Source organism: Lissotriton helveticus, chromosome 3_2, assembly GCF_964261635.1.
Source record: "Lissotriton helveticus chromosome 3_2, aLisHel1.1, whole genome shotgun sequence".
In the NCBI taxonomy this organism is placed as follows: domain Eukaryota; kingdom Metazoa; phylum Chordata; class Amphibia; order Caudata; family Salamandridae; genus Lissotriton; species Lissotriton helveticus.
The window spans coordinates 22,034,915-22,062,765 of NC_136062.1; the positions used below are offsets into that span (position 1 = coordinate 22,034,915).

Here is a 27,851-nt window from a genome sequence, read left to right on the forward strand (position 1 = left end):
GCTGGACCTGAGAATGTGTGCGTGTAACAACTGTCTTTAAGTTTGGCACTTGCTCAGTCAGGTTTCCCACGGCAGAGACCATTACAATAATCAATCTGCGATAGGGCGTCGAGAGAGATAACTCTTGGATATGTTTATCCCTATGGCTGACATCCATCATCTGGGACGATAGGCGTTAGTGGTAAAAGGCAGAAGTGTACCAAACTGCCAATACTAATAGAAAAGAACAAGGCCACCACATTACTTTGATATTCCTGGGCCAGTTTTTCTTCAATCAAAACTTCACATGAATTGACTATGGAGGCTCAGTTAGGTAGACTACACAAGGAGAGAGAGCCAGATGGATTCCAGACAATGGTGTTTTTCCACCCCACTAGTAACAGTTTGATTTTGCTTCTGTTAAGTTTCAAGAGGTTGGCCGATAGACCACTGTGGAAGTCCATAAGGAAATTACTGAGATGACATCCCAATTTTGAATCATCTTTATTTAACTGAATAAAGAGCTGGGCGTCTGCAAATATTAATGAAATGCATTCTTAACATTTGATCAGCTGCAGCAAGACCTCACTTAAACATTGAACAGTAATACTCAAAGTGAACACTCTTGTGGGCAGCCCACACGGCACGTCAAAACTCTGGGAACGATATTACATAAATAAAGATTGTCTTCAATTTGACAAAGAGGCTGATAGCCAATTTGCCATAATTTCCGAGAAACCTGCCTTGCCAAGTGTCCTTATTAAAGTAGTATGGCTCACAGTTTCGAGCCCCAACAGAACGATCTAAGTAAATCAGGCCTTTAATGTTCCGGCATTAATTCTCATTGTCATTTTAACCACAGCGATTATTAAAGCCCTCTCAGTGCCTCTGCTTGGGGAAAAACCCTACTGCTAGTATCCCTTCATACTTCAGGTAAAAGAGCAGTGATTAGGCTGCTATTTTAAGATTGTCCCCAATACCAAAACTAATGGGGTGGTACTTATCACCTATTGTGCTGCTCAAATTATCTTACTTAAGGGTGGGTGAGAGATAACTTGAACTTTCCAATAAGATGAACTCCATCTGGTGGATAGTGAAGAGATTGACAATTTCAGTTCTTTTGATGATTACTTTGTGCTAGAGCTTTCAAACGTGATAAAGTATGTGTAATTTGGAGAGCCTGACTTAGTTCTTTAAAGACACTTGAGAACTTGTCAGCAGATAGCTGAGATAATAATTACTTCCAAGAGCCTTTGGAGAAGGAAGTCATAGGAGTTAGGCTAATGAATGTTTGTGTGCTTCCTATACCTTGATATGAATCTAGGATTTTTTACATGAAAAACAGTGCAGGGTAATCAGAAAAATGTTTTGAATGTTCCACTTTCGTGCTTTCATGTTTGGAATTCTAAAATATTTATGATCCGGGAGATTTGATGGGAAGTATTATCTGCTGCCTTAATATGTGTGTGTGGTAAGTTTAGTCTTATAAGAGCACAACTGTTTCTTGTACAGATTTTCATCTTCACCAGTATAGGTTCTATGCTACCTCCTTTCAAGCTACTCTAAAGTTTTTTTTTAAATGCTTCTGACAACCAAATGTGTTAGACGTTTTGACTTCTCAGATGAGCAGATTTAACAGTGCCTTCTCTCGTTAGATCACTTCATGATTTTGATGTTTCTGATACATTGGTTTTGAACAATGCCCAAACAGGATCAGCTGCAGGTTTTCTGATAAGCTGGTGCTTAAACAGAGCTTAAATCTAAAGCATTATAAGATAGCGATCAGTACATGCCACTCATGATATATCTGTTAAGAACCGTGTATAAAAGTGAGTAAGCGGCATTTAGCATGTGAAGCATGCTGGAAATTCAGCACATCACAAAAAGGCACGGGATTCACCAAGGTACAAGAAAGTAGAAGGTCACAAGGAACACAACTTGCTAAATTTCAGGAAAGTGTTCTGCACTTGTACCAAACAGACATAACAGGACTTCTGTCAAGCTGAGTCGGAAAGACATCCTTTATGGAAGAGGATGCCTCACACAACCTAATAGTGTCATGCTTCATCATCTGGATCCGCTCCCCACCCTGGTAGGATAATGCCATTCAGGGCAGACTCAACCTCTTTGAAGACTTAGCAGTAGGTGGGAGTTCTTGAATAAAACTACTGGACAAAAGCGGGATACAGAATATCTTAAAGTTCCTCAGTTGTCACCTCTATTAGTGAGGACTCTAGGTATATTTAACTCCTTAACCGTGGCGGATTTTCCGCCGCAGTGCAGGCGTTCTGAAGAGTGGGTGGGGCTCTGCTGGCCGACGGCAGCACGCAAGGGGTTAAAAACACCATACCGGGCGGGTAAACAGAGAACAATGGCTCAAACCCTTCCTATACTAGCCAACTTGTTTCTGCACACAATAACTAGCCTATCTGCTCTGGGACATTAATCAGGGCTCTAGGATCCCTACATATAGAATACCGGCTCAATTCGCCTTATGTGGCACCACACCAGATTTTTCAAACACTCATGTGATTCTGCCTGAGTCTCGAACTGTCTTAGTAGGTGAACCTATTCGGGAAAGATCATAACAAACAGCATAATATTGGACACATTCCAAATGAATGTACAGATTTATTTTTTCAAGAGAAGCAACGTATTTTTTTTTAAAAAACTGGACAGACAGCTTTGGAACACTAGCCTAATGTGGATAATTAAGAATCCATGTGTGAGCAAGCAGGTGAATGTCACTGTAAAACACTACCAAATGTCATGCGTGATTGGTGAAAGGCTAGTTATGCCTCTTGAAATCACATGCAACGTTAAGTAAGCAGTATTACTGTTGTCATCTTTCATATCAACTCATTAAGTTATCACAAATGAATGCTAAGCAACTACTCCTTACCCTATGTTTTAGGGGATACCAGTTATCTGGTCAAGGAGGGTGTGGTGTCCTTTGAAGTCACACACTAATTACGGAAAAGAGATAGGTCAATCACACGTGTTAGACTTGGGTATAATTCATAATTCCTGCACACTGTTTGGTAGGTTGAAACAGGCCAATAGTCATACGACCAGCTGTTTCTTTTACCATAAGCCCCTACAAAATGTACATGACAAAGATGACCAAAGCTTTTAAGAAATTTGATAGACTGGCAGAGATAGTAGTCTGTGATCAGGCACTAAAAATGTTATATGTACCTGGCAGATAGCTCTCAAGTGGTACCTGTAAAGCCCTTTTGATCAAAGGAGAGGAAGCTCAAGAGTTAGTTCCCTTAAGGATCAGCTTTGAGTGATATATCTAGATATCTCTATACATTATTTATATATGTATAGAGATATATACATATATAGATCTATGACTCAAAGGTGATCCTTGAAATATCCCACTCTTGAGCTTCCTCTTCTGATCAAATGGGATTTACAGCTACCACTTGAGAGCTAATATATATATATATATATATCTATCTCGTGGTCTAGGTTGACAGATATGCATTGGGTCATTGAAGTGTGTTTAGCTTCAATAGATCTCTGTCTCAGCAACTAGTATATATATCATGATCTTGTTTGTGCAATACAAGTGACGGAAATAAATATGTGTGTGTATATATATTGCCGCGTGGCAGTAGCCACTCTGTAGCTAGGGTTGCCAGAAATAAGAATTCCTCAGATTTTTTTCTCTTAACTTGTACCCGTTTGACGAATTTTCGCAAAGCTCTGCCAACCTATCGCACCCATTACATTGGTGAAGCATTGAAAGTTTGAAGGCGTTTGGTCAATTAGGTTGCAAAGAAAAAATAGTTCCCAAAACACACTTGCACTTAAATGCATTTACCTAGACTTTTATATTTCACATAGCGACAAAACAGTGGAACGGATTGTAATGACATTTCACTGCAATGTACATTAGACTACATAGATGATTCTTTATGCTATTGCAAATGGATTTATGAAGTGGTTATGAAGATATAAGGGCCAACAACTTAGTGATATTTGTGTAGCACAATACTACTGAAAGTAACACAGAAGCTCCAAAAACTAAACTAGACTGCTTATGTAAAGTTTCAGATTTACTACATGAACAACTGAAAGACCCATTTATGGCCATAGGCTAATGGAATCCTATAAACAAATGTAGAACGAATCGAATACATCTTAATCTAAATAGGTTTTCTTAGCATATTCTCTGGCTCTCAAAATAAAACTGTGCTTAACAGCGCCTTGAGACCCTCACGGGTGAGTAGTGCGCTCTACAAAACTCTAATTGATTAATTGACATAAGAACGATCTTCCTGATGCACCCCAGTGCAAAAAAATCAATACGTGAGCTACATAAGCTACTATTTGGAGATCATGATAATCGCCCACTCATTCACTTCGGGCTTCATATGTAGAACAATCCTACTAATTGTAGCAAGGAAGCCCAAAAAATAAACTAGACCTCATAAGTAAAGTTTCAGAATTATTACATGAACAACTAAAAGACATGTATGTTCACATGAAGGTGTAAACTTCTAAACAAATACATAACAAATGCAATAGATAAAAAGAAAGAAATGTCATTAATGTATTGGCCGCTCTGTGTGTATAGTTAAGATTTCCAGAGATTGAAATTCCTCCAATCAGTTTCATAATATCTTTCCACCTGTTTGACGAAACACCACAAGACTTTCCATACCTATGGAATTTTCTACATTTTGAGAGGATGTAAACGTTTATGGAGAAACCGGTAAGGGGGTGCAAATATAAAAGGGGGTCCCAAAATGCGTTTTTCCATAGAATATTGTAATAGACGTAGCATGAGAATGACTGAATGGGTTTACATGAAATTTGGCCGGATTATATATTATGGTCCACAGATGATGCTTTTTGGGTACTGCAGTTAAGTAGGTTAAGTATCTTTTAAGTTCAAAGGCATTTATACTCTGTGTTTCTGTCACTGCGGTACGTTTCGCTGTACGTGGCCGTAAACGTATTTAAAGATATGTAAAAAACAAATATAAATACATATCCCTACCTATTACCACTTTAGGGACCTACTATTTACCTGTATCTGAGGCCATAACACAGCCAACGTTTATTAAAAACAATATGGCTGCCTTTTCAGTCTCTAAAAACAGCCATTACCCAATTATATACTGGTTTGTCATCACCATATACCACGGTATACTGCAAGGTTACAGCGGTATACCGCAGCCCAAGATGTAACTAAGGCCTAGCTGTATTATTGAATTGTGTGGTACCCTTGTATCACACATGGTGTCGAATGGGCAACACGATACTTAAGTCAGATTTTCAAAGCAACACAAGGCTACCATGCGTTTCCCTGCATTGATTGGTAAATCTGAAGAAACGCAAGGCAGCTCAATATGCTGTGTTGAGTTACTCTGCACACCATAATCTACATTGCTCTTAAATTTCACATACATTCATACACCATGCCACTGTACGCCACTCCACTCTGCATCTCTCCATTGTAAAAGACTCCCCTCTACACCACTTCAGTCTACGCAATTACATTGTTGCCTACTCCACTGTACGCCACTACACTGTACGCTTTTACACAGTACATACCTCCTCTCTATGCCATTCCAGTCTACATCACTCCACTGTTCGCCGCACCACTGGACTCTACTCCTCTATACGCTATTTCACTGTGCACCATCCCACTGTTTGTCTTTATTCGACTCTCTTTCGCTGTATGCCACTCCACAACACTGCACTGCACATTAGTCCATTGTATGCCACTCTACTGTAAACTATGCCATTCTACGCCACTCCATTCTACGCTATTTCATTGGACGCCACTCCCATGTACGCTACACTACTGTATGCTATTACACTCTACCCTACTCTACTGTATGTCACTCCAATCTACACCACTCCACAGTATGCTACTCCACCATACACTATTACACTTTATGCCACTCCACTGTACAACACTCCTCTTTTCACCACTCCACGCTATTACACTGTGCACAACACCACTCTATGCCAGTCCACTCTACGCTATTATACTCTACACTCTATTGCCACTTCAGTGTACGCCACTCCACTGTACAACACCACTGTATGCTATTTCACTGTATGCCACTACACTGTATCCTCCACCACCCTATGCCACTCCAGTGTATGCAGCTCCATTCTATGCCCCTCCATTCTACGCTATTCCTTTGGAATCCACTCCACTGTGCAATGACACTCTACCCCATTCCAGTGTATGCTACTCCAATATACACCACTTTACTGTACGCCACTGCGTTGTATGCTACTGCACAGTACTCTATTCCACTCTACGCCACTCTGTTGAATGCCACTCTACTCTATGCCACTCCACATTATGCTATTCCACTTTTCGCTGTTGCACTCTACGCTATTCTATGCCACTCCAATATACTCCACTCTATTCCACTGTACGCCACTCCACTCTACACTATTACTTTACACACAGCTTTAATATTTGCCACTTTACTGTATGGTATTCCACTCTAACCCACTCAACTGTACTCCACTCCTTTGTTTGCTGTTACACTCTACCCCACCTCACAATCCACCCCTCCTATCTACACCACATATCTACTACACTATATGCTATTACACTATACGCCACTACGCTGTATGCTACTCTAGTCTATGCATCTCCACTGTACTACAATCCACCCCACTGTACTCTAATTCAATGTAAACTACTCCACTGTACACTACTCCACTGTATGCCGTTCCACTGTATGCCGTTCCACTGTATGCGACTCCACTCACCACTATTCCACTTTGTACAACTCCACTGTACTCTGCTTCACTCTACTCCACTCAAGTGTACTCTCTGCCATTCTATATAGCTCCACTCTACTACACTTTATGCCACTCTACTAGACTGTACTACTGTCATCTCCGTACACTTCCCTGTACTAATTTGCACTCATCTTTATGCCCGTACACTCTATTGCACAAACTCTACTCCACTCTGACAGTTTCTACGCTGTATGACGCAGCACTCCACTCTACTGTATGAGACGCCACTGCGATTTGTAACAGGTTCCTCAACTCTACTCCAATGTCCACCACCCTACTCTATGCTAATCCACCGTACCTTACTCCACTTTACAGTAATTCTTTCTGTGCCACTACAGTGTACGCCACTCCACGCTCCACTACTCCACTCTGTATAACGCCACTCTAAAAAAGTCTACCACACTTTATGACATTCTACTACATTCTACTCCCATCTACTCCACTCCGCGCAACTATGCTCCCTTCTGATTCACTCTAGTGAGCCTTCGGGCCCTAACGAGCCAAGAGTCCCTCCATCTGGGATTCTGCTGGAAATTTAGCCATGTGCGCCAGTTGGACCCTCCAACCCACTTTCACCTCTGGCGCCACTACACAGCTGTTCATTTGGTGTCACCACTGATGCCAGGCCCGGGCTCTACAATGTCTATGCTGAACCCATCGAATCTGGAGGATAAGGCCCCATTAGTCCTCGCCAACACCAAGGCGGCGCTGGATCAACCTCAGCCAAAATGATGCCCGATGCTGCTTGACGTTGCTGTCTTTTGGTGCCCCTTTCCGAGTGGGAATCTTCTCGTTTCATTGCCGCCTTGTTCCTGTGACATTTCGTTCCGGGCCGTTTGGTTCCGTTTGGTGCCGTGCTTCAGGGACGGTGTGCTCTCCCTGGTCAATTCACCTGCGTCCAGAGCTGCGGAGAGTTGGTGAAAGTTGTGCGGAGCCTCGGTCCGTGGCGGAAGGCGGAAGGCGGAGGGCGGGGAGAGCTGAGGCGTGCAGAGGGCGGAAGACGTTGGACTGTCGGCGTTTGGCTCGGAGAGCTGTAAGGCTGCAAGGCTGTAGCGGGGTCGTGGAAAGTCTTCATCCCGGCAGATACGAGACGAAAGGCCGTGAGTGGATATATTGTTGCAAACATCCAGGCTTTCGCTTTAGCCGAGCAGGCTTGATCCCATTTTTTTCATTGAAGGCATGATTGTTCAGGACATTTCTGAATAGCAGTAAACAGTTTGCAAGAAAGCCTTAAGAAATTTGCCGTTACTGTGAATCTGACTGATATTGCGATTGACTGCTATCTGGCACCGCTACAATTTAAATATCTAACATACTTTGGCCAGTGGCATTAGTATAAGGGTACTTAATATAGTGCCACTTGAGGAAAACATCCGCAGAGTCGCCTTTACTTTATAACGCTGCTGCAGGGGATATTGAACCAGCGCATTTGCCTGCCCGCCCGCCTCCTGCTCTCCTGACCTGTCCTGTGTGCAAGACCGAGCGGAGCGCTGAGAGCGGAGCAGGGGCAAAGAACTACAAATCCCAGCGGCCCTAGCAGCATTTGCCGCGTCACTTTCGCGCCAGGAGGCGCAGAAATACGGCGACACCCCCGTCTCGCGGGACGCGAGCGGGACGCCCGGAGCTAAGCCCGGGCAAAGGGCGGGCCCTCTGTGGCCCTCAGTGGCCGGGCTGGGCCCCGTCTCTTTATTTTTTGTTGTTCTATTCTTATGTTGTTTGGTCCGGATGATGTAAGGTCTCGAGTTGAGAGGGACTGCACTATTCCATTATCCAGAGTACCTGACCACTGACCGCATTGACTTAACTTATTATTTTAAATCGCGATTACTCACCTTTACGTATTATTTTTTATATACCACCATCTCGCTAAGCCGGAGTGGGCGAAGTTTATAGTAAAAGATGACAAAAAAACTTCGCTCGGGGAGAATGGTAGGTGGAAGAACCTGTGCCAAAACTAAATCAAATCCCTTGAGAAATATGGTCGTGAATCAACAGCTGTTAAAAGGCCAGTGTCAGCTCTTTGAACTGTGGGAAAAACCGGTGGAAAATTCCCCAATGGTCGCTCTAAAAGGTAACACTGTTTCTGGCATTCAAGTGAATGATAACCACATTGCAGATGCTAATGCCTCTTCTGTGCCTCTTGAGACACCAATGGTGTCATGTATGGACACCTCCTGCATTGTGCATTCGGAGGAGGGCAAGGTTAATATTCTTCCTGCCCTCTCACTGAATGATTCGCTAGTGAATAATTCCATGCCTCCCCTGGAGTCTTCCTTGAACAGCTTGGAGGCTCAAGCCTCACCACCTCTCTCTATTGATCTGGAACTCTGTGGCCGGTATGTGAAGCCGATCAGTCCGGCTGCTCCAGAAACGGACAATCTTATAGGAGGGGCGACTCCGTCTGGGTTGCTACTTTTTAGTAGTACCCCGTCTGTGAACAGTCAATGTTTATCTGATGCATTAAATGATTCCAGGAATCCATTTTTCAATCTATCCGGCAATTGTCCTACAGTCGGGGCTGGTGATAAACCTTTATCAGAATCCTTGATTGCACTGGAACATCTGTTAGCCTCTATTCTGTTCCTACTGGGAAAATTTGTAGGCAGCTCGGACTGTATTCTGGATTCGGTTACTCAAATCTTGGAAAATTTACTGCAAAAAGCACCGGCAATGAAGAATACCCCCCTTTTTCCACAGGGTACGAAATTAAATAAGGGGGAAGCCGAGCAGCATATAGAAAACTCCAAGATAAAGGTCCCCGAACCAGTGTCAGCAGAACCTTATTGCAGCATTGTTAAAGGTTCATGTGTATCTGCTGCACCGAACTGTATCTTGAAGGCGGATTTGGGGATAACGGAAGAAATCATGCCTACCCCTGACTGTCAAGTACCACAAGAACTTTTTCCGATCTTCTGTTCGGAAAATAAAAAAGTCACTTCCGAGGTTAATCAAGAAGGAGGGGGAAAAAATGGAAAATGTATAAAACATAAAGGCAACAAAAGGAAACTGGTGCGTAAACATAAGAAGAAAAGACAGAGGCGGATAAGGTTTCTTGACTCTATAATTCTAACTGATCAGGAAGATAAAGCCACTGAAGTTATTCGATCCACCGTTACGGTGACTCCGGAACCCAATCCTTCCTATTGTGTTCCAGAGATCTTTGGAAATTCTCCACTTAGGATCAGGGAGGCTCTAATACAAGAGGATGGCTTGGGCTCTAACTCTTCCTTTGAATCAAATTTAAAGAGTCCCAATCCAGCTATTTCTGAGCTACTTAATCCCTTGGCTGCTCCTTTCCCTTTCACAGGTGGGACAGGGGAATCGCTTCGTCCCACTGTGGAACAAAAAGAGGTTATACCTTATGTGGACACTCATGTGTTGGACTTTCTTCCACTATTTGAGGTTGACTTATTATTAAATAGATCATGGCTACTCAAACGCTTTAGTGAAATGGATAAGTTACATCGTATTCAAACAAGCGATATTGAGTTAGTCTCTTTGCTAGGGGGAAATAATGTTACTAGTATAAGGGTCAAATTCTACTCTAAAATAATTGTAAATTTGGTTTTGCAACAAGCAGAGAGTTTCCAACGCACAGGCATCGATGTTTTACCTATTGTGAATTTTGATTACAAAGACGTTTCCCATGGGTTGTCCCAAAAGGATGATAGTCAAAGTGGGGCTACCTTATTACCTAAAGATATAAAGATCTGGGTTTCAAAAGGAAAACGTGTGGTTTCCCAGGTGAAACCTCCACCACTGATTCAAAAACCCTCGCAATTAGAGGATTCTAATCAGTGGAATTGGTTGCACAACGCTTTGTCTTCTAAACCCACCGACAACCCTAAACTGTTTCAGCACCTTTAACAATCAATTGAAAATTATTTCATGGAACGCTGCCGGGATACACAGTAGTCCGGAGAAATTTGAGTTTCTTTTTTCCTTGGGTGCAAATGTGATTTGCATTCAAGAAACATGGTGTATTAATAGAATGGATGTTATAAAGGATTATTTTGTGTTGGAGGTCCCGGCGGTTGCTTCTAGGAAAGGGCATGCTAAGGGGGGTATTGCGTGCTTGCTATCAAATGAATGGAATTGGAAATTCTCTCAGTATATTGACCCAAGTAACCTCTTCCAAGCCATAACTTTAGCCAATCTCCCCACCCTCTCTAAGACGGCGTCTCTTATAATTATTAACGCTTATATCCCTCCGGAAAAGGGTTTTAACGTTGTGTTGAAGCAGATCTTCCAATATATTGACCAGGTTAAAAAAATATCACCCCTTTCAGAAGTGATCCTTGTGGGTGATTTAAATTGTAAAATATCTAACTCCAGTATGAACCTCTTTAGAAATAAAGCCAAAGAAGAGGCGCATTTCATTCCCCAATCCCTTTTTCCCGATAAAATAACAACCAATAAAAGAGGGAAGATACTGTTGGAGGAACTTTCGGCAGTCGAGGGTCTTATCCTAAATGGAAGATTCCCCTCGGACGTACCTGCAAAATTTACGCATAAATCGCACAGTAAATCTTCTATAATTGATTATGCGATTTCGGACTTTAATATATTTCCTTGTATCTTGGATCTGATGATAGTCCCCACGATATTGAGTGACCATAATGTAATACTCTTGACTATCTCTTCAAAACCTCCTAGTACGGCTTCATGGGCGATTAACAGCAAAGACACAGCCTTCCATGCATCCTCCGGTAGATGCTTTTGGAATCCATCTTTAATTTCCGGGGTGCATGTTATTTTACGTAAAACCATAGCAGATCTGAATGCTTGGTACGGTTCGGAAATTGCTAGTTTTGAGAACCTTATGTTGAACATCACTTCTGATGTGAAAAAGGCTAGACGGCCCCCGAAGCGGGCATATGTGCCCAATGCCCTGTACATACTGAATAAAGAAATAAATAAATTAGTCCGTGCCCAATTTGTAAGTAGATCTGGGGAACGGGGAAAAGAACTTTTGAGGTTAAAAAGAAAGAGAGTTAGACTAAAAGTGAAATTACAAAAGGAAAAGGAAGATCTGGTTTGGATAAATCTAAGGGAAGCAGTAGCGCATGGTAAGATCCGCAAATTTTGGTCCATAATCGGGATGGGATGCGGCAATAGATTAACCCCCTGCCCAATCCCTATTACCGAAGAGGTTTGGTCTGCCTATATCAGGGATCTTTACGGGGGGTATGGTACCTTAGCAGATTCTAGCCCCCCCGATGTATTCACTGATGGAGAAATTATGTTTCCATCAGAGGAAATAATTGCTATGGCCATAAAGAACATGCGCTCGTCCGGTGCAATGGGGCCGGACGAATTACCTATGACGGTCCTGAAGCAGGAACCCTCCCTCTGGAGTAAAACACTCTATCCCTTATTTAAATCCTGTTTTGATTCTAAGAAGGTTCCAGCATCTTGGAGGGGTAGTATCCTGGTCCCTATCTTTAAGAAGGGCTCGAGGGATACCCCCAGCAATTACCGTTTAATTGCTCTCCTCGACGCAGTCGGTAAGATCTTTGCGAAGTGTCTTTTAAATTTACTTTCGGACTGGGTCGATGCGAACAATATTTTACCACGTGAACAAACAGGATTTCGTAGGGAGCACGGCACTCTAGACAATCTGACCGCCCTTCATGTGATATCGGACAAGTATACGCAGGTGAGAGGGGGAGTTGTGTACGCAGCTTTTATCGATTTCTCCACGGCGTTCGATAGAGTGGATCGCAGAACGCTGTGGAGAAAATTAGCAACTATTGGAGTACCCCCATACTTGCTGGAACTTGTTCGTACATTACATACGGAAACTTGGTGTAGGGTGTTGCAGGGGGGTGAAAGGGGTCTCTCTGATCGTATACCCTCTCTAAACGGCTTGAAACAGGGTTGCCTTTTGGCGCCTCTGTTATTTTCTTTATATACCCAGGATTTACCTGCAGCCGTATCTGTTTGTGAGGGCATTGCTCCAGTGCTAGGGGGGGCCCCCATCTCCTGCTTGATGTATGCTGACGATATTCTCGTTTTGGATCTAACACCCAAAGGGTTAGCAAATAGGTTGCAAGCACTTCATGCCTTTGCAGTTGCCCACTCTATGAGGATTAATATATCTAAAAGCAAAATCATGTGCATAAGGGGGAAAAAATTGTGCCGCTCAGAAAATTTTGGGTGGTCGATTGGTGGTCAGAAGTTGGAGGTAGTTAAAACTTATACCTTCTTGGGAAAGATTATTGCTGCCAACCTGAGCGAGAGGCCTCATATTGATCACTGTTCTCGAAAAGCCCTTGCGCATGGTAAAGGCATAAAATCACTATACGTAGCAACTGGGAAAAGACATTTCTCTTGTATGCTTGAGGTTTACAGAGCTAAGATCCCCGCTACCCTTATTTATGGTATTGAACTCGTTGAGTTAAAACTCTGGGATTTCTGCCATAAAACTGAAGGGAAACTACTAAGATCCTTGACTTCACTAAATACCAACTGCTCCTTGGCAGCGTGCAGACTTGAGTTCGGCCTAAGGAGCAGTTGGGTGCAGGGATTATGTGCCCTGGTACGTTGGGTGGCCTCACTTGCCAGAGCAGAACCGGGGACGATGAGAGCTCTACTTAAAAGTGAATTATTAGGCAACTTTAAAGAGTTTTCACAACTTATAAAGAACTTCAGAAAAGCGGTGACTCTCTTGAAACTGGATGAAAGTACTCTGTTCCTCCACTCTCGAGCACAACTAAAAATTTTGCTAAAACATGCATCTTGGGAACTAGGCTTTCAACTAGACAAGAACGAGATACAAAGAAAAGGTGGTTGTGATCTCCTTATTAACTCATATGTTGCCAAGAAAGCCCAAGCCTACGTATTATGGAATATACCTCATGGCATTAGAAGGTTGTGGTTCCTTATTCGTCATGATTTATTGCCTTTGAATATCCTCTTGTCCAAATGGTATGGAACATCGAAAATGTGTAATTTTTGTAACCTAAGTATACAGGATCGTATGCATGTTCTATTAATTTGCCCGGCACTTCGTACTTTGCGCCTTAAATGGCTAAAACCAATTTGCATTCGCTTGGGTATTTCCAATGTAAATATCTTCCTACAATTTTTGTACTCACCTATAAATGAAATGTTCTGCTTCTACATTTTTAAATTTTTTAAAGGATTTTTAGATATTTATTAATATGTTATAAAAATCTTATCGGCCTTTTGGTGGTACTCTTGCTAATGGATGAATCATGGACTTCTATATCATATGTTTGTGGAATATTCTGTTTGAATTTGTAGTTACCCTTGAACATGTTGCATGTGCTTCTTTTATATTTTATTTCTAATTATGTTATAAGTGCTTTCTTTTATCTTTTATGTGGCCCTCTATGAGAGCCAAAACATAAATAAATAAACTTTGAACTTTGAAAACTTAAACTTTGATGCCCGATGCCAATGAGGTGCCACTTACTACACTTACTACACCTCCGTTGCTACCTTCTCAGGGAAAGCAGTTAACTTTGCATTACCTTTTCAGAACTTACTCTGATCATTACTTTGACTTGGATAATGACATTGCACACCCCTACCAGGATGATAATTAGTATGAAGGATGCTAGTGGTCTTGATACGGCCTCATAAACAGGTCTCCTCTCACCACATACACCAGTCACAGAAGAATCCGCTTTCTATCCCATTCCCATGGTCATGCATAGGGTTTCCGAAGTGCTTGATCTCCGGTTTCCCACCCTGAAGGTAAAAGAGGTCCTGTGGCTGGGGCAGGCATCTTCGGAGCTCCTCCTTCATTTAATGAGGCACTGACGGATACCTTATTGGCGGCATGAGCCAAACCTTGTTCTGGCCCCTGGTCAATTGACAAATTGCTAGGCGCCATCGCTCTTCTCTGGGCAATCGTGACATATTGGCACAGCACCCTTCTTCTAAAAGTACAGTGGTACAAGCCTTCACAAATCAGGCTAACCACTCCCCTGGATAGAGAATCTAAGCGGATGGACACATTTGAGAAGTGACTCTTTTCTTCCACCATTATGGCACTCCAATCTGTTAATGCCAGCTGCTTGTTGGGAGGCTATTCACACGCCGTTTAGGACTCTGTGGTACAAGTTCTACCTGGTGTACCTAGCAATTTTCGCCCTGTTCTTGCTTAGGCAATACAAGATGGCTGTGATGGGGCCAAGTTCACAATTCGTTGTAACTTGGACATGTCTGATTTAATTTAGCAGGCCATCTGCACCACTATTGCCGCTCACCGCCATGCATGGGTTCTCCAGCAATGTCCAGTCGTCACTAATGAACATGCCATTCAACGGGACACCCCTGTTCTGGAGCTCTTCAGAGAGAGCAGGTCAATAGCTCACTCTCTGGGCTTGTCTGCCTGCCTCGCCAACAGAATCAATTGACGTCTCCCCTTTTTGACAGAGGCACACTGTGCCCCCAGCCTATCCAGCCCCACAGGGAACCCAGCAGTTTTGCGGCTCAGGATATGGCACCCAATCCCTCTGCTGCCTAGTTCATAGGGTCCACTTAGTTCACCCTTAAATGTACATCCTCACATGCCAACCTATGCCAGAGGTAGGTTGTAGTTGTAACCATTACAGTTTTAGGTCTGTGTCCTCTCAATGCCTTCCTTTGGAATGAGAAATGTAAAATGCTCACCCTAGCCCAGGTCTTGTCTGCCTTTGACTCTGGAGACTGGATGGTGGCATTGGATGTGCAGGACACCTATTTCCATATACATGTCCCACCGACACCTTATCGCTATCTGCAGGCCATGGTGGAACAGGAGCGTATTCAGGTCACTCTGCTCCCTTTTAATCTCACCAGTGGCCCTCAGGTGTTCACAAAAGTGGTGGCGGTGGTGGGAGCACACTTTCAGAGGTGCCAGAATTCTGCTATCTCGGCGACTGACTGTTTGTTGAAGGAGGGTTCACCCCAGGCAGTCGTCAACTCCCTCCAGACTATGACAAGCTCGTTACATTTGGGGTTCACTATCAACGTGCTGAAGTCACACCTGACTCCTTCTCATATGCTCCACTTCATCGGAGCCATCTGGACACGGATCAGTTTTGTGCTTTTTTCCCGGAAAAGAGAGTCCAGGATCTTCATGTTATAATCCTTATCTATCAGCCTTGTTCCTGGATTTCAGTAAGGTCCGCTATGATGCTGCTGGGACTGATGTCCTCCTGCATCCTGCCGGTCGAGCTCGCCATGTGGCAATGCAGGCTCAGAGGCCGACATCAATGGACCTTTCCAACTATGTTCAGATTTCAGAGGAGACTACAAAAGATCTACAAAAGATCTATACTGTTGGCTACTGAAGCACTATTGGGTCTCTCCCTACCTCACTCAAAGCTGACAGTGGTGACTGCTGCATCACTTCTGTGTTGGGGTGGCCTTCTGGTAGAGGTGGAGTTCAAAGGCTTCTAGTCTCTGCCAGAGTCCCGGCCCCATAACAACCTTCCGGAGCTGAGGGCCTTTCTACTGTCCATCAAGGGGAGGCTGGTACAGGTGGTCACGGACAGCACCACTGTGTGGTACTGCAACAAAAAAGGCGGATGGGGTCATGGACTTTTTGCCAAGAAGCACTCTATCTCTGAAAATGCCTGGACCACCAAGGAATCTTCCTAGTGGTGACACACCTGGCAGGCTCACTGAATACAAGGGTGGACAGGCTTGTCGATGTTTAGTGGACCACAAGTGGCAGTTACATTCAGCAGTGGCACAAGTTTTTTCTGCGAGTGGGGGCAACCTTGGCTCGATCTATTTGCCACTGCAGAGAATGCTCTGTGTCAGCATTTCTGTGAGTTGGCATTTTCAATGTAACTCTTGCTCACAGATACATTCTGCCTCAGGTGAAACTCTGGACTCTTGTATGCCTTAACGCCAATACCACTCTTTCCTCGAATTCTCAACAATATCAGGACCGACAGGGCTCAAGTCATCCTGGTGACTCCACATTGGGCACCAGAACTCCTGGGCGTGAGCATTTTTCATCCAATAAGCCTGCCTCTCTGGGAGAATCTGCTGTCGAAGCAACAGGGCAGTGTTTTGCACCTGGGCCTTCGCAATCTCCACCTTCATGCTTGAAGATAGAGCAGCGACAGCTACACACCTTTGGTCTTCCCCTGGAGATGGTTGAGTCATCTTGGCAGTCAGGTGTCCCACAACGAAAATTGTATAGATCTGGGTGTGGCAGTCCCCAGAATGACCACCTCCAAGCCACATTATCTGACTGTCTGTTTTGTCTCTTGCCCTGCAATGTCTTGCCTTGGACATGATTAAGGGTTATCTTTCAGCCCTTTCAGCCGTCTTACAGTTGCCTGATCAGCCCTCCTTGTTAAAGTCACCAGTTATGATGTGATATTAGAATGGCTACAGCATTCCCACTCCCTTGATCATGCCACAGTGGGACCTTAACTCAATCCTCACCTTTCTGATGTGCTCTTCATTTGACCTGCCTCACAGATGTCCATTATTGCTTCCCACACTTAAGACGGTCTTCCTCATTGTCATAACATTGACGCAGTATGTGAGAGAGCTTCAGGCTCTGTGTCAACCCATCATACACCACCACCTTTCCAAACTAGCTAGTTCTGCAGAGTTCTGCAGAGTTGGGCAGTCTTTCTGCCAAAGGTTGTGACACTGGTCCACACCGGTCAAACCATCACCCTACATGCTATTTATGCTCCGCCTCACCCCTCTAAGAAGGAGGCTGTATTAATTGGACCCGATTATACATAAATCGTACCAATGAACACCGGGTGGATGTTCAACTCTTTGTAGAATTCGCTGGAGCAGAAAAAGGCAAGTCTTTGCAGAAGTGCTGGATTGTGCTCAGCATTAGGATCTGCTAGGCACTGGCCAAAAAGAATCTTCCGGAAGGACTGCGTGCTCATTTGTCTCTGTCCTAGGCAGCTACAAGGGCGTCCCTCCACAAGTACATGAAGCACTATTGTCTAGACCGGTTTGCTGAGAAGGACATTTTCCCGCTCGGTCCTGCAGGATTTTATGGTGCGAGTACATTGACATTTCCACCTCCAAATGGGTACTGCTCTGGCAAAAGGTGAGGAATCTGCAGCTAAAAGTCTCTATTAGAAGTAAAAGTTGCTTAGCTAACGCTGTTTATTGTAGAGACTCCATCTAGTTGCAGATTCCCCACTGGCCCTATCATCCTCTGTGCTGTGTGATTGTACTCTACATGTTAATAAGGGCCTACGTCTGGGGATCTGCACACTGGCCACACTAATTTACTTTTGGGACTCTGTGTCCGGAGGCACCGGTGCTCTCAAAAGCTACTGACGACGTCGCACAGTGGTGGCGCCTATATAGGCTCCACATATAATTTTCAGAGTGGAACGGCGTCAGTGCGATGCTGAAAGGTGCCACCTGCCTGCGCACAGAGGAGCTGCTGAAAAGTTTCCAAATTCAGTTGGCAGCCTGGGGAATATTCAGAAGGTGAGGAATCTGTGGCTAGAGTCTCTACCAGAAAGCGCATTACCGAACGTAAGTAACTTGTTCTTTACAGTACCAGCACTCTTTCTTGGCTGAGCAAGTATTGCACAACACTTGTCTTCTCTTCGTTTATATCTGGACAGTGCTAAGTGATGGAGTTAAGGCGCCTCAAAACTGAGCAATGACAAAAAGATGACTCTTTTGTATCCATTCTGCGGCTGATGCTAAAAGTTGCATGTGAAATGTCTTTTGCTCTACACATCAACACTTTGCACTGATGATCAAGGATGTCACCATTTAGATTATTCCAGTGTGTTTCTTTCATAAATGTAGGCCAGGTGGTTACATAGGTTACCCCTCATGCAGTCTGTCCTTTTTGATATTTTGTAATCTACTCAATAACACCTTTAATTCAGTTCCAGCGTGGCTCCTCCAAGAACAAGCCTCTATTTTCTCCCCTAGTTTGTTGCTTATTATCACCTCTCTTAGCACGAGTACCACAGCTGATAGCTTACAAAACCCTTGTCATGCCTTTCTTTATAAAATTAATGTTGACTCCACCGTGCTCTCCAATTTTAGGTCGGATTCCAACCTGCCCTCGTTACCTAAGAACCTGATGATAATTGTGGTTAAGCAACTCCACTCCTATTAGAATAATGGTTTCCTGTCATCTCCTGTAGTCTGCTTTCCGATTGAAACATGGCACCAGAAGCCGTCTCTTGGGTTTTTGGGACAATGACATTTGATTAATGATGACTGGGTTCTATGTCTTCTTTTAATGCTGGAACTGTGGAATGAATACTAGAGACCTTTATAATACGTACCTCGCTGTGCAGTTTCTTTCGGTAAGGCACATAAGAGTTAGTCCCATAGTTAGTTACTTATTTTACCTTGCTAAACAGACTTTCAAAGGTCACAAATGCAGACCAAAATGCCATTCAGTTATTCATTTCATTTCTTTCTCAGTGCAGCCAAAAGGTCTCTGAGCACCTCTATCCTTTTTTCCTTTTTTTTTTTAACACAATTCTATTGAGGTTTTTGAACATAGTTATACATATGACACTGCGTATGCCATTAATGCGACATGAACAAATAAGGTAACAGTCCTATTAGAGTAACTTTCCACCAAATAATTGGTGGCCAGATAAGTGCACATATACATAAGTCTCAGATATTATAATGTCTATGGATTAAGAAAAGCGAATAGGGAAATTGTAAAATATTCGTATCAATTACATAGGCAAACAATCAAATATGATAGAAATAAGGGAAAAATGAAGAAACTCGTGTGTTTACTACTAACAACAATTCTATATCAAAAGTAGGAACCCCCACCCCCCTGTACCCTTCTCCCGAGAACCTTCTATCCTAAGAGGTCTCCTCATCTTGTAGCATCCGGAAGGGCTTTCTCATTCACCTACTGGTTTTCACATTTATATAGCCCTCTGATCTTACTTCGAGGTTTCCTTTGTTTTTAAAAGATTCTGTGGAATTCATCACTTGTTGAACCTCTTTAACAAACCGTGGGTAATGTTAAGACTTGGATAAATGCTAGCTTACCAGGTGAAATCGGTATTAAGCCGTTATTTCTTCAATTGGTCAATGTGAGGCCACTGGCCCCACTTTTTTCCAGTACCCACATGTCTATAGTAAGCGATCAAAGAAAAACCAAAGGTGATGATGGGCGGAGCGTTGACAATACAAACACTCACCCCCAGTCAACTGATCTGGGGGTGAGTGATCCCATGAGGCACAGGGTCAGAATGATTTGCATATGGCCATGTCTGAACTGGGGTGACGAAGTGAGCTAAAGAACGGTGATGGATTAAACCCAGATCAGTTGACTGGGGGTGAGTGTTTGTATTGTCAACGCTCCGTCCATCATCACCTTTGGTTTTTCTTTGTTCGCCCTAAGTTGGCAGGGTATGCTCAGACGTGAGTCCCTTGCTCACTTTGCCACTGGAGTCAAGCAAGCCCGGCTGAAGACGGCTGTAATGACAGAAACCGGTCCTGGGAAGCTTGATTCCGGTCCAGGGAAGACATGGCTTGGCAGTTCGGGCTGGACTGTTCCCATGAGGCACAGGGTCAGACTGATTTGCATATGGCCATGTCTGAACTGGGGTGGCGGAGTGAGCTAAAGAACGGTGATGGATTAAACCCAGATCAGTTGACTGGGGGGGAGTGTTTGTATTGTCAACGCTCCGTCCATCACCACCTTTGGTTTTTCTTTGTTCGCCCTAAGTTGGCAGGGTATGCTCAGACGTGAGTCCCTTGCTCACTTTGCCACTGGAGTCAAGCAAGCCCGGCTGAAGACGGCTGTAATGCCAGAAACCGGTCCTGGGAAGCTTGATTCCGGTTCAGGGAAGACATGGTTTGACAGTTCGGGCTGGACTGTTCCCATGAGGCACAGGGTCAGGCTGATTTGCATATGGCCATGTCTGAACTGGGGTGGCGGAGGGAGCGAAAGAACGGTGATGGATTAAACCCAGATCAGTTGACTGGGGGTGAGTGTTTGTATTGTCAACGCTCCGTCCATCATCACCTTTGGTTTTTCTTTTTTTTAGTAAGCGATACCATTATCAATTCAAGACTGAATTATTGTAACTGCCTGTACAATCGCTTACAGAGATCACAAAGTACAGCAGTTGGGCTATCATTAGCTTAGCACACAAAATAAAGTATACTTGATTGACTCTAGGTTAAGGGCCATGCTTATGTGGTGCGCTGCATAAAGAGAAGTGTTGATGACACCAGTTCTAATGCCTTTTGTATGTAAAAGTGTCATGCTAACAAAGTTCAGAGTTAAAACAATAACATAAAACGTTTTTGATGATTGCTTGTTCTCCTCCAGAGAGAGACTTTGATGAGAGCACGAAGTGAGGAAACTGGAAGGATGGTGCCAGGAATGCCTGGTTGGGTTAAGGTAAGCTACTGTCTTTATGAATTTAAAATTACTGTTGGAAGGTTTGGTGGTATTTCCTAGAAACTATATAGTTAAACAGTATTCACTTTTTTAATTGTAGACAGATGTCAAAATAAATGGGAAAAAGCAATATTGTTGGTGATGTGGAAGGCAATGTGATATTAAATATATATATAACATCATACATTGCAAGACTGAGGTCTTGTGCATTTAGAATACTTTATTGCGTATTCATGAAACAGGAGCTTCAGTGAGTGCCAGGTTCCATGTTTAAAAATCATTTTCTAAACAGTGGCAAAAGCTTTGTTGCATAACGATATTTCAACCAGATGTGCCTTCATAGTAATTTTAGTTAAGTTCAGAACAGTATTCTGCTTTTTCCTGTGCTTTCCTTTGTGAACTCATGACATTCGAACTAAAATAACAAGTCCTGCATAGAAGTGTATTTTTGTATAATAGTGCACTGCAGTATAGTTACGTTTTTTAAGAAATGTTTTTCTATTTCTATTTAGTTCCTTGATCCAGTAACTGGCACATATCGGTACTACCACTCGCCAACCCACACCGTCCATATGTATATTCCTGAGGTGACCTCTACAACCACACCTCCCTCTACACCCCCGACTCATAAAGTAAAGCCACCGGCTGCTACTGATATGGACAGAGATGTTTCCAAATTGAAGCGCTCCTACTCATCCCCCGATATAACTCAAGCTTTAAAAGAGGAAGAAAGGAAAAAAATACTGCCAACACCTACTATTAATCGTGAAAATAAGTAAGTACCTTATGCATTTTTTTTGATTGTTTTAATATTTCACAGTGAAACTTTCTAATGAGTACCATTTCCTGTGCAGATTTTCTTATGTAGATATTTTTCATGTTTCTTTGGTGCTGGGTAATAACACACATTTTACAGTCTGTCCTGCACACAGTATATGGTGCTATTGGACGTCTCAGCACAAGAGACTGTATTTGGTGCTAACCTACCCCTTTTTAAATTGCTTCTACATGTTAGTGGCTACAGGTCTCCAGAACCAGATATGTGAGTTATATACTAAAGCTAATTTGAAATGTTATTTAGCAAACACACTCAAAGTGCAAGCTTCAATTCGGTTTTGAATCACCACATGGTGTATAAGAACGTAACACAATTGTTTACATTTGCAATGCTTGGTGAAGTATGACATCCAAGACCATAAGCCTTTGAGTATAGTTCACCTCGTTTAACAGATATATCCTGTCTTTAGAGCAGTATGAGACTTTTTCAATGTGAGCAAATTGACTTAATGCAAGGGCAGGATCTCCTTCCGAGTTCTTTATTACAGATAGATCTGGAAATGCAAGTGAAGATATGAGCTCGAGTGTGCTGATCATCAAATACAAGGAAAAAAATTAAATTAATGATTTCCCCAATTTCTACTGCCGGGTCTGGTGGCTCAGTGGACTAATGCTTCCACTGCAGGGGCCTGTGTTAGACCTCATGGTCACAGGTTCAAATCCCGGTGGGTCCAGTCAGCCTCTCATCCATCTGAGGTCGATAAAATGAGTACCATTGAGTTGGGTAACATCTGTTATTCAGCGCCAAGATACCTCCGGATGAACGTGCGCTTTACAAATACACATGTTATGTTATTAATGGACCAAAGCCTGTGGGATTTTCAGATGTGTACACATGAGCTAGGGATGTGTATCTAGGTTTCAATAAGGGACCATAGACATTTGATGACATTAAATTTGTTCTCTACAATCACAGCACAGCTACCTGGTCAGTGAATATTTGATTGAGCTCTCTGACGTCATTACCGCATGAAAATGTTCTCAATCTGCAGTGTTTACCCAAACAAGATTGCCTTATTTAAAATCCTCTTCATGTTAAAACAAATTTTTTGACGATTAAACATTTTATTAAGTGTAGAAAAATTATATATGTTACATAACACTACAGCACAGTATGATTGTAAGTAGTGACAAGTGTACATAGATTGTGTTCACAGTAATTTGCAGATACTAGTTTAATAATAATGTGAGAATGGTTTTAAATATTTGTTAATCTGACTTCTGTAAGAACTAACTCCTTTTGAACATACAGTGTAAATAAAGCAAAACTAGATAACCTTAAATGGTACTTACAAAATAAAAGTCATGGCACTTAAAAAACAAAGGGCATGATGGAGGATTTAATACCGAATGAGGAAGTTGCTAGATGTTAAGTCACCAGTGTTTACATTTTATTCAGATAAAGACATTTTGAGGATCTTTTGTATTTGTGCCCATTATCCATATGTCAACTGTGGGTACTTCAGAAAGATGTTCTTGACCAACAACATCCCTTGTTGTCAGATGTTGCCAGTTTTTAAATCAACAAGTTCTTGAGATCTTTAAACATAAGTAAATTGGTTGGTGAAATTGAGTCCCATATCAAAGTATCCTTTATTCTCCAGCATTAGTTCTTTCAAAGGTTCACACACTTGAATCATTACCCATTGTCAGGCTGGGAATCCCCAGTACTTTTAAAATAGTACTAAATCGTGTTAAATGGTCATGGGCCCAACAACAGTGTTTGTATAGCAACACTGCCACCTCATTTGAAACAACCAAAACATCAGCGACTGAGGTGGCAGTGCTGAGTTCCCACTTCCCTTAGATGCCATAGAGATCGGATTTCTACCACACATCACGTCAAAACGTACAATTACAAGACGTTGCCTTCAACTTGGTCTTAGCTAGTCTTTAGTCAGCAACAGATTCAGCTTTGGCAAACTGAGTTTTTTCTAGTTTTTTTTTTTATATATATTTTTATTAATTACAACACAAGAATAGAAATACAGATATCAGGCATCATTTGGCGGAACATATCATAACATTGAACGGGAAGAACAGTCTGAGGATACACAACAGTTATAGGCATCTGAAAAACATCGATACAAATTGGAGCTGAGATAAAGCAACACGGTACAGATAGCCTTGGGCAAACATAATCGGATCCTGTCCGTCCAGAATACTGAATATGAGACTTCAACCCTAGACACCCAGATATGAGGATGAAATGATCAGGAGAACGTGCCACATTTCTTGTGAAGAAGGGAAAAGGGAAACAGAAAGGTCATAGAACAAAATAAAGGAAAAATAACCCCCCCCCCTCAACCCCCCACCCTGCACCCCTGCGGATGGCTACGACCTAACCCCACTAGCAGCGTGCCTGTCGCCCTCTAAACTAACCCCAGGGAAGGGAAAAGATGGAGGAGGAGAAGAATCGTAAAAAGCAAATACACCCCCGGTCTCCCGTACCCCCCCCCCCCGCCAGAAGCCATCACCCCGAGATAGAATCAAACCGACATAAAGCAAATTTACAAACCAATCAGGGGGGTATAGCAAGGCACCACCCAACTCCATTCACGTTATAGGTACAATCCCGACATTAAGTCAAGCTATTTCACCGAACCCAAGCCCTCAAGATCATCCCTGGCCAGTACGGTACTTCATAAAAGTCTTTTCCAGTGGAACCACCATCTCAATCGAAAATGCAGGACGATCGTCAAAGTTCACTGCGGTGTTGCAGGATCGGCAAATGGAGAGAAAGTCACGAGTTCCACAAAACGAGCGAAGGAAAGTGTCCAGAGATGTCACATCTGTCCAACAGTCACTGAGGGATTTGTAACAGCACAGAAGATCGTCCATAGCTGAATGAAGCGGCAGCAGGATCGAGCAGGGAACGCTAGCGACAAACACGGGTTCGCCGACTGTGAATTGAGAATCGGAAAAGCACAGTAAATCCAGGTTATGTCCGGGGACCTCGAACTCAGATGTACATTGCATCGCTGGTATCGCAGGTGGGTGAGAGCTTAATGGAGAGTCAGAGACCGGTCCCAGGATACCGTCAACTTGCACGCTCAGTGTCCGGAATACGACCGTGAACTGTGAATGGAGCGCCTCAATGGCGGCCATGACGGCCTGTAGCGATGGCGTACCTTCCGTCCGCCCCATCTCCTCTCGCGAAGAGGCAGAGCTGGATTCGTACCCCGGAGGCCGGCTTCTCCGGGGCAACAGGCCACGCAAATCCAGTGATCACAGTGGGCGCTCCCCGTCTTGTAAAATCGACACCGTCGCCGATAGCGAGGGCCCAGCCCATCAACCCCGGGAGGTCAGCAGGGTCTCCGGGCGTCGGACCCCCAGACACGGCAGCCGGCGCGATCCGCTTTTGTGTTCACGGTGTAGACCGGTCACAATGCCACCATCTGAAAACCAACAGGTTACGAGACACTTGGGGGGACCGGGCTCCGTCCAGGTCCAGCGGCCATTGTTGATCAACTCCAACCCGGATAGTCTAGAAATCGAGGCCCCGGCTTCCACACGATGTTAGGCCGAGAATGGAAACACGGCGTATCTTCGGAGTCCGATGAGATAAAAACCTCGGGATTACACCTTTAGAAGCAGCAATACTTCATGAACCCGGGAGTCTGGTGCGAATGCAGGATTAAGAACAGGATACACGAGCTGCAGGCGGAGGTCGGCGGAGCCGGGAGCTTATGCGGCCATCTTGGCAGCTGGCGTAGCTCCTCCCTCCTTTTTTCTAGTTTTTTTTTTATCTTAGACCTTCTGGCCCAAGGGCCCCTCCATACTCCCTATCACTCCTACTCAGATTGCAGACAGGGAAAGATTTGTGCAGTTGATGCACGCATCCAGTGCATTTATCGTATTTCTCAGACCTTGCTGTGACATTTGCAAAACCTCATCCTCAAAAACAATTAAGGACAGGGAAAGGAGACTGGTGTTTTTATCTTCTTGAGAGGTGATATACCCCTTTAGTGGGGATGTTCCCTTGTCTGGGGTTGATTCTAACAAAAGTGTTCCTCCAGTGACTTCCACTTCCTTGAAGGCAGCACAAAAAAGGAAGCATGTTGTTCTTCCTCATCCTGGAATTTACCTCCATAAAAGGCAAACCCAAACCTTAATCAGATAAGCCAGAGGACCAGCCTGCGCAGAAAATAGCCTGAAAATCCAGGTCTGTAGTGGCCCTGTTAGCATTCCTTTATAAACCAATGACGAAGGCTCTATTGCAACCAAAGCCCAAGAAGCAGCCATAGTTGATGACCTTTCTGTTGACGACTACCTGGTTGGTGTAGTACATCGCTTTGGTACCGAAGAAAATCCTATTGACTATGACCCCATGAACTTCATTAACAGCATCTATGTCAACGATTAGTCCTGCAGCATTACTCTTACTAACCACTTTGATGACAACCACATTCCCTGGAACTATGCCTGCTTATACAGCATTTAGAATGGTGCCATTGATAATACCACTGGCTACCTCATTAGCGGAAGTACATTTGTCTGTGGGTATTTTCGATTTGTTTGTGGCCAGATATCCTTATAGTTGACCACTCTGTGAAGCTGGTGCCAATGTCTTTCATGACCACTCTACAGCATGAGGAAAGAATGGTTCCTCAACCACAACATCATTATGCCCCCATAGAATCCTCCAACAGAACCACTGCTGCAACATAATCCACCATTACCACAGCTTCTAACTCCGTCAAGTCCACCGATGCCCTCTTGGCCAGTTCTCACAGTGCCTGGGAGATGAAGACACTCCTGATATTAGACACAGACCATGATCAGGAGAAAGAGGATATTGTGGCAATGGAGCAGAAGGATTTTGGTGACTGCAAGGACAAGGAAGCGTGGAGGGTTTCATTCTACCTAAAAGAGACAAAAATCCCCCTCATCTAGACTCTCCATCGCACAACGCAGCCATGTTTCTTGCTGTGTTATAACGAACGGCCGAGAGGTTCAATCTTCCAATGTCTTCTGTGGAGCATAAGTATGTATTATTACTTATTTATTGAGGAGTTTTATATACAACTGGCAGGACCCGAGGGTTTCAGAGTGCTTTACAGCATTGCATTTTTCAAATTGTGAGTATAATCACACACCTGAGATAAGATCAAAATAAGTCTATGGTTGTGCATGAGGGAGGAAATGGAGGGGGGATACAGGGAGAACTAAAGGTTACATGTATGTCTTGACGGACACTTGATCTTCTGTTTAGCTGAGATGGTGGTTGAGGAGGAAATCCTTAGCTGTCTCTTGCAAGTCAAGAAGGAGGGTTTGTCCTGATATATGTTGGGATGGAGTTCCAGATTTTAGGGTCACTGCCCGAAAAGGAGTGTGCCAGGGTTTTTTGTTTGTGGGCTGTAGGTAGAATGAGGAGTAGGGTATTTGAGCTTCTTGGGTTTATTGACTGTCCTGTATTTTTGAACTTTGAGGCAAGGTAAACTGGTTTCTCAGTATGAAGGGCTTTATGAGTGGGATGCACAATTCTGAAGCTGCAGCAAGCTTCAATTGGGAGCCATTTCAGTTCTTTCATGGCAAGGGCGATGTGGTCATAGTTTTTAATTACAGTGACCATCCTGGCTGCTGCGTTGAGATGAGTTATAAGAGATTGTAAGGGGTACAATGAAATGAAATGAAATGAAATGAAATGAATGAAATGAAAAAGAAATTTCTAAAGCGCACTGTGGCCAAGCGGCTTCCTGGCGCTGAGGAGCACATCAGTATCTGCAAAGGGTCCCTAGGAGATTAACCGGGGAAAGCCTGAAGAAAAAGAAAAATTTTGAGGGCTTTACGAAAGTGGGAGAAGATGGGGATAGAGCGAATGGAAAGAGGGAGATTATTCCAAATCTGGGGGGCCCGTACAGAGAAACGGGTGCCCCCG

The 27,851-nt window shown here is 43.6% G+C and overlaps 1 protein-coding gene across 1 annotated transcript in view; it reads left to right on the forward strand.

Moving 5' to 3' along the window:
* USP8 (ubiquitin specific peptidase 8) overlaps window positions 1-27,851 on the forward strand; it is a 627,337-nt gene that overhangs the window by 361,613 nt on the left and 237,873 nt on the right. Inside the window, exons 12-13 of the mRNA XM_078684757.1 lie at window positions 21,062-21,133; window positions 21,646-21,908. Of these exons, the coding sequence (XP_078540883.1) occupies window positions 21,062-21,133; window positions 21,646-21,908 (335 nt within the window). The remainder of the gene's footprint in view (window positions 1-21,061; window positions 21,134-21,645; window positions 21,909-27,851) is intronic.